Below are 15,000 nucleotides of genomic sequence, written 5' to 3' on the forward strand. Positions count from 1 at the left end.
GATAGATCATTATTAAACGGCAAACCCAAATAAACCTGCCCTCCTCAAACGTGTTGGTAACCTTTGCTTTAAAGGTTAACCTCCCTCTGTGGTCCAATTTGTGCATTTTACAACCCCACATTTAACCAGGCACCCAGCAACAGCGGCAACAATCTAAACCTTTACAATCCAAACACCACACTGGCAATGATGCATTATAAGCAGCTAGAATCAGTGTGTGTGTGTGTGTGTGTGTCTGTCTGTTTTTGTCTATGTAAGTGCCAGTTTGTGCAGGTTTGTGCTATTGGCAGATAATTGTGTGCATATTTTGCTTGTGTGTGTGTGTGTAGGTGCGTGTGTGTGTGTGTGTGCTTCCACAGAATACAGAATATTTCCACATCCACGTCTTCCTGAGGTAACAAGGAGAGCTGATGACAAACACAGACCTGAGTGCTTGCTCAAGTTTTACAGGATCGTAAACAGGGCAACCATCCTGTCCCATATTCTTATCAAAAAGATTCATGAGCCATCCCCAGACAGTCTGAACGCACCTGACGGCTAAGACTGACTTGATCCTAATAGTCCCTCAAATGCAAGACAAAGGCTGACTGGCTCATAACCCTCTGTTTTTTTTCTTTTCTTTTTTTTTTTTAAATAATAATGCCCAATTTCAGGAATAAAGTAGAAAATGGTGATCATAAATGTATTTAATGATGAGAATCTGATCTGGGAAATATAGCTCACTGACCTAAAAGGCACTCAAAATAGACATGTACCCATGACATCTGAACTGAGGTCAGCTATGGCAGATGTTTAGTCGAAATTTATTTGCATAGCACTACTTCAAAAAACCATCATCATCATCATCATCATACATCCCTGAGCTGCGCTCCAAAAACAGCAAACCTATGGAAACTGTGACCAGGTAAAAATACTCCCAAACCAAAGAGCATATGCAAGGGCAGTAGCAGGACTGACTCTTATGAAACAACAGACAGATTCCCTCACCAATAGGAAAGTGGTCTGTCCACCGCAGTGGTCAAGCAGAGCTGGGTGAGTCAGACCAAATTCACAGCACAGCAGGGCCATGGGGTCGGCCGAAACCACATCCAGGCCTGCAGGAAATGACATCGGCAAAACCAGTGGCACAGGGGTGATTTTTTCTCTCTCTTTTGGCAAACAAAAGCCAGAGAAATTCAGGGAAAAGCAGGGATGACGGTCACAATTCCTGACAGCCTAAGCAGAAAACGTCCAGCGATGTTTGTTTATGTATGTCAGTCCCAACAAAGTTGAGAACAGGAGGACACAACACATGCTGTGTGAGCATGGAAAAAAAAAAAAAAAGAAATATGCAGAGGGAGTTGAAAAACAAAAAATGGAGAAAAGAATGGGACTGAATATTTGTGTGGACTGAGAGGCCGAGGAGCGTGTGTTTTCTTATGGTTGAAACCGCAGCTCTGCCCCATGTAAGGTACAGCAGATCCCCTACCTACAGACATAACCACGGGAGCGAGACAAAAACATTAAAAAGTCCGACTGGTGCCCACAGAACACTGTCTCTTGTCTGAGATTACACCCACTACCTACAGGAGGTGTGTGTGTGTTTGTGTATGTGTGTGTGTGTGTGTGTGTGTGTGTGTGTGTGTGTGTGTGTGTGTGTGTGTGTGTGTGTGTGTGTGTGTGTGTGTGTAGGGGGCAAAACTGCCAACGCAGCACACTTGACAAATAGCCTATCATGCTCCTGTATTCCTGGAAAGTAGTAGTCTGGTCGACAGAGGTCTACAGTACTGTACTGTATTAATGATCTTGCAAGCTAGTAACACATGAATTGACCATTCTGCTAGACTTACGGCACTACATGAAGATGTTTGAATCTCACAACAATGATCAGTCCTGACTTTAAAAAGTACCTTTTCCAGCAAGCCAATGACACTTCAGCTCAGCCTAAAAGAAATTCACGGCTAACTGTTGTTGATGTTGATGATGATTGTGATTTGGCCCTGCTCAGATTTGCCTCAACGTTGATGCATAATCTACATAATATAAAGAAAACGTTCATGCAGCTTGCATTTGAGTAAATAATACACAACATGAGTGGCAGTGCCACCCCAGCTTTATACATGTGGGGCGATGAGGCTTGTGTTGTGTGTCTCTGTAAATGCCCCTTACTGGTTTTGTGCCAGGCAGCCTGGAGCCAGGACCCCCTCTATGTCTGGGGTGCGATGCAGGTTGGTCAGCTCCAGCATGTCCACCTGAATGTCAGTCGTGTGTCCTGGCAACGTGGGCAAGGCCGACAGAATTTTCTCCACAAGGTTATCACCATGATGACCGACAGCTCCTGAAGTAGAAATAGACAGATTGTAACAGTTTTATCTCCAGCATCGTAGTAGGATTAAAACATCTCACTGCACTGCCTATAGACTGGACTGTTTATTTTCTACATTTTACAAGAGAATATACTGTACAGGTATTGTAGACTCCAAACAATGTATAGGCTACCATCATGCAGCTATGTATTGTGTATTGAGACTTCACATTTTATCCAATGGGTTAAAATACAGGACAGATGCATTATACAAATGAGATAGGAATACAAGGATATGTCACCTGTTAGGTCTAGCATCCTGTCTATGAAGACAATTGATGCCTTGTTGGGGGCCATCTTTCTTCTGTTTTTGGCTTGTGGATGATTAGCCAGCTCCCCTGCTATGAGACGGCTCATGGGTCCGACAGCGAAGCTCTCTTCGCGTGTGTTGGTGCATTCAAACATGGTGTTTAAGGCCGAAGCCAAGGATTTAATCTGTATCTGCAACTCTGAGGGGAGAGAGTGTATGTCCACATCGAGCAAACTGCTAAATCTTTTCTTCTCCGGACGTTTTTGGTTGATGGCTTGGAGGTCGGAAGGGAGCAACGGGAACAGCTCTGAGAAAAGGGGTGAGAGGAGGAACTGCTGCGACAGAGAGGCGAAAACAACCGGTGCATGCATCACCTCAGCGGTGTAGTTCATATCACCCATCCATTCACACAGCTTCTCCTCGAACTGCTCAAACACTGGGTTACCCTCAAGTTCCGTGGTGACATTATTAGCAAGGAGATGAATAGAGTGAGGAACAGCGGTGATGACAACACAGTACTGGAAATGGCTCATAGAAATGATGTCTTTAATGATGTCCGCTGTTCTACCTTTTAGCAGAGTGCTAACTACAAACACAGCCTTGGGTTCGTTGTCTCCTCCAGCCTCAAAGCTAGAAAACTGCTTAATGTTACGTGCTCCAGCCTCTAATAAACTGGTTGCTCCACCATTCCAGTGAAGGCTCTCGCTGCACCTGTCATCCATGAAAACAATCGCTTTCTTTACCTTTGACAGCACCTTCTCCCACATTAACCCCGGAAAACAAGTGAAGCCTTCCATCGTCAGCATCTTCACCGAAATAATGCTGTTTTGAAACTATATGACGAACACAAAAAATAGACGTTTACTAGAAGTCGGCAGTAGATTTCATTTCACACTCATGTAAACACATGAGAGTCTCCTATAGGTGACGTGGCATTGAGCGTCGCGACAGATAAACGTCATAGCATTTTGCCCCTACCAGCGTTCAGCAGCTGGGAGTTTTAAAAAGGAGCATGGTTTTTCTAATGCCGTATGAATTTGTTTTGGATTAGAATAATACCAATGTTTGAGTTAATTTCTGATTGAATTGCATGAAATTAAACATTAAAAAAATGTCAAATAAAATAAAATAAAATTGTCGCATAATGCTATTTATTGAAGAAGAAGAAAACATCATCAGTGAATTTAGTTGTGCCATAGTAGTGTCATTTTACGAATTAAACTCAAATGGTAATGTTATAGCTTGATTTCATTAAAAGTTCAGAAAGCACTGGATTTCTTTCTGGAGTTCTTGAGTTGAGTCGTGTCTGTCGCTCGAGAGACAGTTGCCATGAGGACAAACTTCTGTGAACTTCCTGTGATCCTAACCGTGGGGTTGTCCACTGTCGGGTGAAAGGTGAACAGTGTGTTCCATAGAAACGTGTTTGATCCCTGTTGACTACGTTGTCATTTAACAGCTGGACTCCACTTTCAACAAGTGTACGACTGTCGATTGATTTCTTTCTAACTGTTTCATGAGAGCGAGCTTGAGCCTCACCGGTGTCAACCACTTGTCAGTCTATTTTTGTGGGGTTCATTTATTTGAACGCTATAATGTCCACAGAGGAGACGGAAAAAGCTGCTACCGATAGTGGTACGGATGACGAAGAAGAGTGGCTATATGGAGGTGAGATTAAATCTCTCACTATTACATTGAATGTAAAAGCCACTCATACATTTGCTTGTTACTAGTTTTCCCTCCTGTCATTTGGCTCTAGGATTAGTGATGATAAGATGTTAACGTTATCTTTTTATGGCTGCTAATCAGTCGTCACAGTCAATGTGCAATAAGTTGGGGGGTGTTAGCTGTAGATAGCAATGTAGCTAGCGAGGATAGCCTCGGCTGTCCAGCTAAACAGGTGTCACCGTTACTTTTTTTTTTTTTTTAAAGGGGCCAGTTGTGGTGGCTGATGAGAGCATTTAGCCTACTGTCATTCCGAATTTGCATAATAACTCACGTTACATTCTGCTGTCAGTAATTTACTCGCAGTCGGCCAATAAACTTGCCAGTGATGTTTTTAATTTGAACTAATTTGACTAATTATGCTTCTTTGTGATTCTGTTTAAAAGAAAGTTTAAAGAGATCCAGTTGGTTGACTCTGTTTATCAATACATTGTTTTGATGGATTTGTTGACAAAAAACATTTACTGAGTTTTTATTCTGGACAGATGATGATGAAGAACAAAAGGACAGGTGTGTATGAATTGTACAATATTTTAGTTTATATTCTGTGTGTTTTTTTTTAATAGTACTGTATGTTGTCTATAAATATTATGTTATTTATTCGATTATTCAACCCCCTATTTGTGCAGTAGTACTTTGTATGGGACCAGTAGGTGTGGGAACACCCCTAGACTGCTTGTCTGTCACAGTCCAGCATCCCTCCTCACACACACAAAGTATCTTAACATCTGTTATAGCTGTTGGACTGTGCTGGACATTGGATCACTGCAAGATTACAGTCATGTTTTTGTTTTTGTCAGTATACTGTTATTTAGGCTATTGTCTATTGTCTGTCCTGCGCTGTCTTGTAAGTCCTGCCATGTTATTTCCTACTATGGTAATATGATAATAATAATAATAATGATAACAATAATACATTGTTTTTGTATAGCACCTTTCATACACAGAATGCAGCTCAAAGTGCTTACTTTCTTGGAATGCCCCTCAGATATAAATAATTTAATTGACTATAACAACAGAAGAACTAGGCTCACAATATTTTGTTCAGGATCTTAAAAAGCCAGGGTATTTACTTGACGAGACCTACACATTTCCCTACTCAGCACGTCAATAAATTAGGGCTAACCTGTCCTTAAGCGTGTTGGGGTTTTTTTCCATTGTTGTTGTTTGGGGTTTTTTGGGCTGGGGGGAGGACTTTTTTGTTTCTGTTTGTCTTTTGCAATTGTGGGCCTTAAATCTTAAATGTTACAGTGACCACACGTCATGACACAGATTTACTGTATGTAGGACATTTAATTTTATACTCCTACTGTAAATGTCCTTCATACACCTGTGACACACCCTCGCGTCATAGCCAATTATTCCCAATTTGTGTCGGCCGTCCTGTTCCCTGACATCGCTGAAACTCTCTCATGCTAATTATGTGATGTGCATTACTTACCCTTATAACTGTAACCGTGAAGTGAGCTTTTTTACAAGAGTGCGCAGTGTACTGACTTGGAATAAGATGGGCTGACACATTTATTTCTCATTAGGGGGAATTGTGCTGCCTTAATGAAGCGTGTAGATTTAATGCCCTTTTCAGTGCAAGGTAATGACCGAGGGCTGCCGTCAGTACTGAGCGATACGTCTGTGTCGTCACCGTTGAAAGAGGAGCGAAATGTGTGAGAAGTCAAGCGAAACATTTAAGACTCTTCGGATGCTCGTTAAATGGCGCAGTGGGGTAAGCAATGTTTATGTGCAGGGTGGATAAGGTGGCTCCTATAGTGATTATTGGATTATAGGGCGTGGAAGGAGGGCACCGTGTGAGTGAAGTGTAGCGCATCATCCTGATATTTCGCAAGATATTTACCCATTTCTCATGACATTCACCCAGTTATGCTCCTATTCATCAATTTAACTCCCCCTCCCCCATGCCCCAGTATATATATATATATATATATATATATATATATATATATATAAATATATATATAAAAAATGCAGGGATGTGTTAAATGGCTCAACCAACAAAATCCCCAATAATTTATAAAACATGTGAGTCGGACAGCATTGAAGAATATCTTCATTTAGTCACACAAGGATGAAGCTTTGGCCCGGGTGTCATTGTTGTGCCTATAAAATGTTATGTTGTAATCGTGCACTGCATTGCAAATCAGTGAACCAGGGTTGTCTAGTGGTATATCTGTCACAGAACCGTTTTTTTGTGTAGACCGTGAGTAAAAGGTGTTTAGTTAAGGCAGCTTGAACATTTCTCTAATGAGGCCCTTAACGTAGTCTAATGTGTCTGCTTCATGTACTCAGGTCCACATTCAGTGTCATATCTGTCTCACTATGTTGCCGCATAATGTCATTGTCAAAGTTGATAATTGGATTTGGCCTACAGCTTAGTCATTCGTGTGTGAATGAAGGAAATCAATAATATATTAATTACACATTTTTAAGAAGTCATATACATTACAGGTACTGTACATAGCCTACATTTTTCAAAAGCTTTGTCAGCTTTAGGTGACGGTATTCTTCAATTATATCACGGGAAGTTCCATCTGAAGCTTAGTTAGTCATTATTATTCTCATGCCTTCTCATTTTCACAGCTCATTGGCTGAGGGACAGGTGAAGGATGGGAACGATGTGGCCAATCAGGTACTAACAAATCTTAAAGTGTATTGTTTCTCTCAAGATGTGATGCCTGGACTGAAATGAGTGTTTGTATGCGTCTTTTTGCCTGTAGTATAGTGCTGTTTCGTTTTTAATGTATGGACTGTGGTCATGAACATATGTGAACATTGAACTTTAGAACACTGATTTGCCTTTTTGACTGTTTGTACAACACAAGAGTGAAGAGGAAAGCGACAGTGATGACGATGATGACGTCTGTGTCACCATTGGTGACATCAAGCCAGGGGGCGGTGAAAACAGCCAATCAGACAGGTGACTCTATGCTCTTACACCCCTCACACTGTGAAGCGTCAGTGTGATCTAGCCATACTGCTTTACAATGGTGGTGATGAGGATGATGATGTTGTATTGATGTGTGTGTGTGTGTGTGTGTGTGTGAGGTGATGATGATGATGATGATGATGACTCGTGCCATGTGTGTGTTGTTGCCCCACAGAGCCTTTGGAACCCCAGCTGTGAATTTCAGCACAAAGAGCTCAGGGTGGACGCTTGGCTCAGGTAAACTAGTGACCCCATTCACTCTCCTCAGACTCTTTGTGTGGGTGCACATTGGCCAGCTGTCAGCTGGTCAGCCCGCTCTGGCCAAACACTGCCAAAGGGTAATCCATGTGTCCTCTCCCCCCCTGTGAAAGTGTGTGACTTTTGCCCCTCTTTGAAACCCTCTGCTCCTCTGTAGGGGGCAAGAGCAAAGGTGTGGATATGAACGCCGAGGGGAGTGTGAATGGAACTCCCCTGCTGGAGGTGGACGTGGAGTCCTTTGATGAGAAGCCATGGAAGAAACCAGGTGTGTGTGTTGTTTGTTTGTGTGTGTGTGTGTGTGTGTGTGTGTGTGTGTATAAACAGTTTATATGGCCTGACTCATTACTTGCTTATTGTGTGTTTTTGTAATTGTGCGTCTGCTTTCCACCAAGTGTGTGCGTGTGTGCGTGTGTGCGTGCGTGCGTGCGTGTGTGTGTGCGTGTGTGCGTGTGTATGTGTGGTCTCTCTGACTCAGTGGTGTTTGTATGTTTATGTCCAGGTGCGGACCTCTCTGACTACTTCAACTACGGCTTTAACGAGGAGACCTGGAGGATCTACTGTGACAAACAGAGGAGGCTTCGCATGAGCCTGGAGGTCATGAGTTTAGGATCATCTAAAAATCTGGTACCTACCATCAATCACACACACACACACACACACACACACTAACACATGCACATGTGCACAAACAAATTCATACACCATTAATCTCTGCTTACAATCATAGTAGACTGCAGTTAGTTTTCTCTTTTAACTGCCCATATCTGTCTCTTCTGCCCCTCCCTAGGGTCGATCAAGTCACCATAGTGACCACTCCCTGTCCAAGTCTGACAACTTCTACATTTCGGCTTCCAGCTCGTCAAGGTCAGTGGTTGGCCCACCAGGCCTTCGCGTGAGCGTGCGCGAGTGTGTCTCCATAATCTTGAATAAAGCAGATACTGAGTTTAACACCACAAACTCCTCTCTTATTTCCAACTCAAGTTTATTATCATTATCACTCGGAAATGACCTTCCTCGGGCCAGAGACGCAGATTCGTTCGTTTTGGTTTGTTTGGTTTTCCTCTGGCTCTCGGTAATGAAGACCTGATGTGTGAGGCTGTGCGAGCGTTAACGAGCACCTGTGAGGGGAAGTGATTAGCACAGGGTGGGGGGTGTGTGTGTGTGTGGGGGGGGGGGGGGGGGGGGGGGTAGGACAGGTTTACGCTGGCAGTTTGGACTTTATGGCGCTATTACCAGCTCTAAACACTCCCAAACACAGAGGCCCAGCCGACCTCTTTGTGTTTGTAAACATTTACTACTGTTGATTAGTCCTTTCTCTCTTCTGTCTCTCTCTCTCTTTCTTTCTCTCTCTCTCTACTTCACTTGTTTGTGGCTGTGTTTATCCTTTTTTTCACTTTCCTGCCTTTGTTTTCTTTCCACTTTCCTCTCTCGATTTATTTCTGTCTTTCTTCCTCTCACCTTCTCTACGCACCTCCTCCTCCTCACCTTCTTCTGTTGTTATTGTCATTCAGTCTCTTACTTCCTGTTTTCTTCAGCCAGATTCTCTATTTCTCTCACCCTCCTCCCTCTCACTCTCTCTCTCTCTCTCTCTCTCTCTCTCTCTCTCTCTCTCTCTCTCTCTCTCTCTCACTCTCTCTCTCTCTAGCTCTCTGTGTCTCTCCCTCTCTCTCCATCGTCCAGTCCAGGTGTTTCATGGGTCATTTATTGCAATTAGGAAAAAGCCTCTCTGTTTCTCACCCTCATTTCTTCCGTACACACACACCGCTTTACTCCATTATCCTGCTGCTGACCTTGGCGGCGTTGCACGCGAAGGCACACGCGAGCCTCATACACTCCCATATGTTGCTTACTCACCCACCCACCCACCCACTCACATACAGTACACTCACCTATCTACCCACCCCCAAACACAGACTGTGTGTGTGTCTCTCTCTCTCTCTCACGCACACACACACACACACACACACACACACACACACATACACACACATTTGCACACACAAACAGCACAAACACACACATAAACACATGCGCACGCACACACACACACATACTGTTCACACACACATTTGCATACACAAACAGCACAAACACACATAAACACATGCACAAGCACACACATAAACACATGCACAAGCATACACACACACACACACACACACACACATACACACACACACACACACACTCACTTTATTTATATCAAGAAAACAACATAAACACTGTTGGCCACTGCACTTGTAGTGAGTTGCGTCTACACGCACACAGATGAAATGCCGGTAATAGCGCTCCCAGATGGTGGTCTGGCCTGCTGCGGAGTGGACAGCCTGACCAACAGTCACCTCAATTAAGAGCCCCGCGCTCCGTCCAGCGTAAGGTTAAGTGTTGCCAGGGGCAACCCGTTTGAAGCGAAGCGCTCAAGAGGAGAGAGGCGCAGTCACGCGTCGCCGTCTGGACCTCTGTGACATGAGCGTGGCTGAGGGGAACAGGAAGTGACATGCACGCACGTACGCACGCATGTACACAGGCACACACACACGCACACACACGCACATACACACATGAAGCAAGGTGCACACACACACACATACACACACAGCATGGAACATGACACACACACACACACACACACACACACACAGCATGGAGCATGACGCACCGGTCTGCGTGTCAACCCGGGCCTGTGGTCCATGCCTGGTCCCCTGAGCTGTCCCACTTTCAGTGGCTCCGGCCTCTCACACCAGGGTCCATGGGAACTCACACACTCCACTGGCACGGAGGGTAGGAGGGGATAAGCGTGTTTGACTCTGGCTGTGTGTGTGAGCAGTCAAGCGTGTGTGTGTGTGTGTGTGTGTCTGTGTGTGTGCGTGTGTGTGCTCTCTCTACACACTCTACACAAACATGGCTCATGTGTTACGTAAAGCATCTCCCCCCATTATGTTAGAAGCAGAACATGTGCGATTGGTAAAGTAGGTGAAACGATGAAAAGTCTGTCAGTGGCGCTGCGCTGATTATTCACACTATAATTTCTCCCTCCATTTGATGGAAAAGAAAAAAGTGTGTGTGTGAGTGTGTGTGTGTGTGTGTGTGAGAGAGAGATAAGCATAGTGCAAGAGACGGAGGAATTCAGTTGAGCAGGCAGCCAGCATGACTTTCCTCTTAGTGCGCTACTTAAAGGCCCGCTGCAACTTTCATACGACTAAGTCCTCCTGACTGAAATAGGTTAGTGTTTCATCTGGGCCTGTGCGTGAGATAGAAGGTGTTGTTCTTTTCTTAGCGGCGGAAGTGTGTGTGCGTGTGTAAGTGTGTTTATCTGTGTGAGAGCAAGAAAGAGAGTGTGTGTAACACATGGGGAGGATCATCCAGATGGGTAAAGATAATGGAGTGTGTGTGTGTGGGGAGGGGAGGGGGGGGGGTCGTGCCATAAAGGTTTTATATAAGCTTTCATATCCTGCATGTGCCGTGCTTCAGAGAGGTAGAGTCGGAACTTCCTGTTAGCTTTTTAAACCTAGCGTGATATATCCAGAATGTGGGAACTGATTCATTTTCATACGCATTCACACATGTACCCATGTACACACACACTCACAGATACATACTGTACACCCATGCTCACACACACACCTGTACACACATCCTCAGGGTTGCAGGCTCTGTGCTGTTATGCGCTTGCATGTGAAGCCAGTACTACTGCAGTGCTAGTGGTGGGGGTCACACATCTGATCTTGAGCGTATGTGTGTGTGTGTGTGTGTGTGTGTGTGTGTGTGGTGTGTGTGTGTGTGAGCAGGAAGTCGAGCAACTCCATCAATGTCATCGGAGGACAGTCGGGAGCCATCAGCCGAGTAGAAGGGCGAAGAAGACACAATGCTGATGGAAATGTCATCCAGGTGTGTGTGTGTGTGTGTGTGTGTGTGTGTGTGTGTGTGTGTGTGTGTGTGTGTGTGTGTGCGCGCGCGCACGTTCGAGAGAGAGATACACAGAAGAGCTCTATATAAGTGCAAACAAATGAGGTTTGTTGGTACGAGAGGTCCTTCAGTTCAGCCTTTGAGTGTGTGTTTATCCATGAATGTGTGTGTGTGTGTGTGTGTGTGTGTGTGTGTGTGTGTGTGTGTGTGTTCTGCAGGTGATCTCAGAGCCGTCCTCTGATGGTGAGAGCACGCCCACTAAGATGCCTTTCTTCCCTCCGAACATCCCCCCTCCCCCTCTGCCCCCTCCCCACAGTCACTGCTCCACCCCCTCTCTCATCCCTCTGCCAAGTAAGTCGACCACACACACACACACACACACACACACACACACACACACACACACACACACACACACACACACATTCATGCACACACAGACAGAGAGAGAGACACACACACTCATACAAAGAGAGTGAGAGACACACATACACATACAGAGAGAGAGAGAGAGAGAGATAGGCGCACACACAGACACGGAGAGAGAGAGGCACACACACACATACAGTTATACTCATATGGTGTCACTTTAAGCTATTTTTAGCCTTTTGTTTCACACGTTATGCTCTCCATGTAGACATTTGCCTGATTCTGCTTTGCACATGCAAACATCATCATCATCATCCCTTCATCAGCCTTTCACTGGTGCTGAAAATCACGGAGGAGCAGAAAGCTTTCTAGTCAGATCGTTTTTAAAACGCAAACTCAGCAGAAGAGTTCATGAAAGAAGTGACGTGATTCTGACTCTCAACGCTTCATACGCTAACAGTAGTCCACTTTAGGTCATACTCCATGAAGTTTGTTTCTTATTCACCATTGATTGTCACCATGTTCTGAGGTGCTGCTGTCATATGTTGTAAAGCCAAGTTCCCAAGTTCACTGTGGAAGTTCACGACCTCTTAACACTGAAAACGTGGTTTTTTTGGAGAGCGGGAAGAGTTGGAAGTCCGTGTGTGACGTGAGATGTCCCTCACAGGAGTGTGCGAGGCACGCGTTTTATGTGGCGCTGAATAGAAGACCTGGAAAGTATTACTGACACCTGGCTACACACACACACACCAGCTAAGGTGCAGATCAGCCCTTGAGTTATCTTCCCCCTCAGTTCCGCCTCGATCTTATCCTGGGATTGGTCTTCAGCGACTATCGCCTCAGCCCCAGACATACTGTAGACAGTGCCAGGTTGTTCTGAAAGCACAACATGCGTCTATAGGCCCGTTTCCATTACCGGACCTGGAACTTGATTGTTTCAGTTCAGTTCAGTTTATTTCTGAATAAACTTTATAACTTGATTGTTTTACGGGAACAGGAACGTGTTGCGCGTGTGTCCTATAGACGAACGGCCCAGGAAGAGCGACGTTCCGGCAACTTCTACATGGCCCGCTTCAGGGGTCTGTCCGTGGAGAGCCCCTCTGACTAGGCCTGCGGGGGGAGGGGAGGGGAGGGGGGGGGGGCTCTTTAACGCCGCAACCTGGCCCAGCCATGTGTCCAACTGGCCACAGTCATGTCGCTGAGCCCCATACGGCGCTCCGGTGCTGTACGGTATTGGGTTTCACAACACGAGCGCTCTGGCACGCCGGCCGCACTTCAAACGCACGGCGCCGTACAGCAGTGCTGCGCTGCGTATGGAGGAGCAGAGAGAGCTAAGAACAATAAATAACGCCCCGCCGCGCCAAGGCTGGGGTTGAGGCCGAGGTGAACCCAGATGGGCCCGCACAGCTGTTGGAAGCGTGTGTGTGTGTGTGTGCGCGTGTGTGTGTGTGTCCATGCTATCCTTTTGCCAGGTGCCTATAACACTCTCCAGGTTTTTTTATCAGGCGCTTGTCAGTCTTGCACTTCCTGACCATCCCGTGTTGGTACACATGTGGGAGGGATAGGAAAAGAGAGAGAGAGAGAGAGAGAGAGAGAGAGAGAGGGGGATAGTAAAGGAGAGAGAGAGGGGGGATAGAAAAAGCAAAGGGTGAGAGAGAGGGAGAAAAGAGAGGGATAAAGAGAGAGATAAAGAGAGAGAGAGAGAGAGATAAAGAGAGAGCGAGATCAGTGAGCCCTCTCTGGGCCCTTTGCACAGCTGAGTGTCTGGCTTCTCTTCTTCTTCAAAGCCTCCTAATTCAGACCCTCACAGCCCTCTTCCCAGGGTTCACAGAGACCCCCTACCCCAAAGCACACACTCACACACACACACACACATGCATGTGCCGTCTGACCCGTGCCTTAGCTCTTCTAAAGCAGCCTTCACACACTCACACAGAAACTCAGTCACATAGACACACACACACACGCACACAGACACACACACGCACACACACACACACACAAAGACACACACACACACACACACACATGCACGCGTGTGCTGTCTGACCCATGGCTTAGCTTCTCTAAAGCAGTCATCTCACACATCCTGGCTGACCTCCTCGTCCCCACCTCCTCGTCTCCCCAGCTCTGCTGTGCTGCTCCACTGTGGCTTTGAAGTGCCTGGCTGCTCCCTGTCTTCCTCTCTCTCTCTCTTTCCCTCCCTCTCTCCCTCTCTCCCTCCCTCTCTACCTCTCTCTTTCATCCCTCTCTCTTCCTAGACGGTGTCGCGGGGGCCCTGACATCCTTAAGGTTCAACCCCAGCCCCCCCTCTTTCTCTCCTCGCCCGGCTCCTTTTGTGATGCTAATGTATAGGGGGCGAGCTAAATATAGCACCCCGGGCGCCCAAAAGTGCCAGCGCAGCACATCGCCACCGAGTGCAATGTGCTGAACAGACCAGCTGCGGCATTGGGCAGGACTGGACCAGGAGAGGAGGGGGGGGGGGGGTGGACGATGTATGGAAGGATATAGGGATGAGGGGGGAGAAAAAAATGAAAAAGAGAGAAGAAAAGATGGAGAGAAGGGAGAGGGAGGGGAAGAAGGGGGGGTGGACGATGTATGGAAGGATATAGGGATGGGGGGGAAATGAAAAAGAGAGAAGAAAAGATGGAGAGAAGGGAGGGGAAGAAAGAGGGATGGAGTGGTGTACTGTAGCTGGAGAGGTGTAGCTGGAGGGGTGGAGGTGCAGAGTGTGAGAGGGGGATGATGTATGGAAGGATATATGGATGTGGGAGGGAAGAAGAGAGGGAAGGAGAAAAAGGAGGAGAGGATGGGGGGAGACAGAGGTGTAGCTGGAGAGACGGGAGGAGGGGAGGGAGTGAGAGATGAGGAAGAGGGAGAGAGAGGGGGAGAGGAAGAGGGGGAGATGGAGGGGAGAGAGAGAGGGGAGCGCAGAGGGGTCCCACACAAGTTCTACTGCATTGCAGGCACATTACCGGGACAGCGAGTCCTGTTCTGAGATCAGCGGGAGAATGACGGGGGAACGTGCCCACGGCCCGTTCGGCAGGATCGGGATCAGTGAGGGGAAGCTGTGGCTCAGTGGATGTTTAGTGAATCGCTCTCTCTCTCTCTCTCTCTCTCTCTCTCTCTCTCTCACGCTCTCTCACTCACTCTCTCTCTCTCTCTCTCCCCCCTCTCTCTGCATCCTCCCTCTCTCTCTTTCTCTCTGCA

General features: G+C 46.4%; 2 protein-coding genes across 6 annotated transcripts in view; one reads left to right on the forward strand and one right to left on the reverse strand.

The window, feature by feature from the left end:
* The window catches only part of scfd2 (sec1 family domain containing 2), a 147,536-nt gene extending 144,030 nt beyond the window's left edge, over positions 1-3,506 (reverse strand). For both annotated transcript variants that reach the window (XM_062557090.1, XM_062557089.1), the window contains exons 1-2: positions 2,587-3,506; positions 2,149-2,317 (exon numbers count right to left, since the gene is read on the reverse strand). In XM_062557090.1, coding sequence (XP_062413074.1) covers positions 2,149-2,317; positions 2,587-3,400 — 983 coding nt within the window. In that variant the 5' untranslated portion in view covers positions 3,401-3,506. The remainder of the gene's footprint in view (positions 1-2,148; positions 2,318-2,586) is intronic.
* A 467-nt stretch (positions 3,507-3,973) lies between these two features.
* The window catches only part of fip1l1a (FIP1 like 1a (S. cerevisiae)), a 35,189-nt gene continuing 24,162 nt past the window's right edge, over positions 3,974-15,000 (forward strand). For 3 of the 4 annotated variants that reach the window (XM_062557094.1, XM_062557096.1, XM_062557095.1), the window contains exons 1-10: positions 3,974-4,259; positions 4,802-4,826; positions 6,912-6,960; positions 7,154-7,248; positions 7,433-7,494; positions 7,673-7,780; positions 8,015-8,139; positions 8,303-8,379; positions 11,304-11,403; positions 11,640-11,772. In XM_062557094.1, the coding sequence (XP_062413078.1) occupies positions 4,187-4,259; positions 4,802-4,826; positions 6,912-6,960; positions 7,154-7,248; positions 7,433-7,494; positions 7,673-7,780; positions 8,015-8,139; positions 8,303-8,379; positions 11,304-11,403; positions 11,640-11,772 (847 nt within the window). In that variant the 5' untranslated portion in view covers positions 3,974-4,186. The remainder of the gene's footprint in view (positions 4,260-4,801; positions 4,827-6,911; positions 6,961-7,153; positions 7,249-7,432; positions 7,495-7,672; positions 7,781-8,014; positions 8,140-8,302; positions 8,380-11,303; positions 11,404-11,639; positions 11,773-15,000) is intronic. The other variant, XM_062557097.1, reaches the window with a different exon arrangement.

The sequence above is a fragment of the Sardina pilchardus genome, chromosome 15 (genome assembly GCF_963854185.1).
Source record: "Sardina pilchardus chromosome 15, fSarPil1.1, whole genome shotgun sequence".
In the NCBI taxonomy this organism is placed as follows: Eukaryota; Metazoa; Chordata; class Actinopteri; order Clupeiformes; family Clupeidae; genus Sardina; species Sardina pilchardus.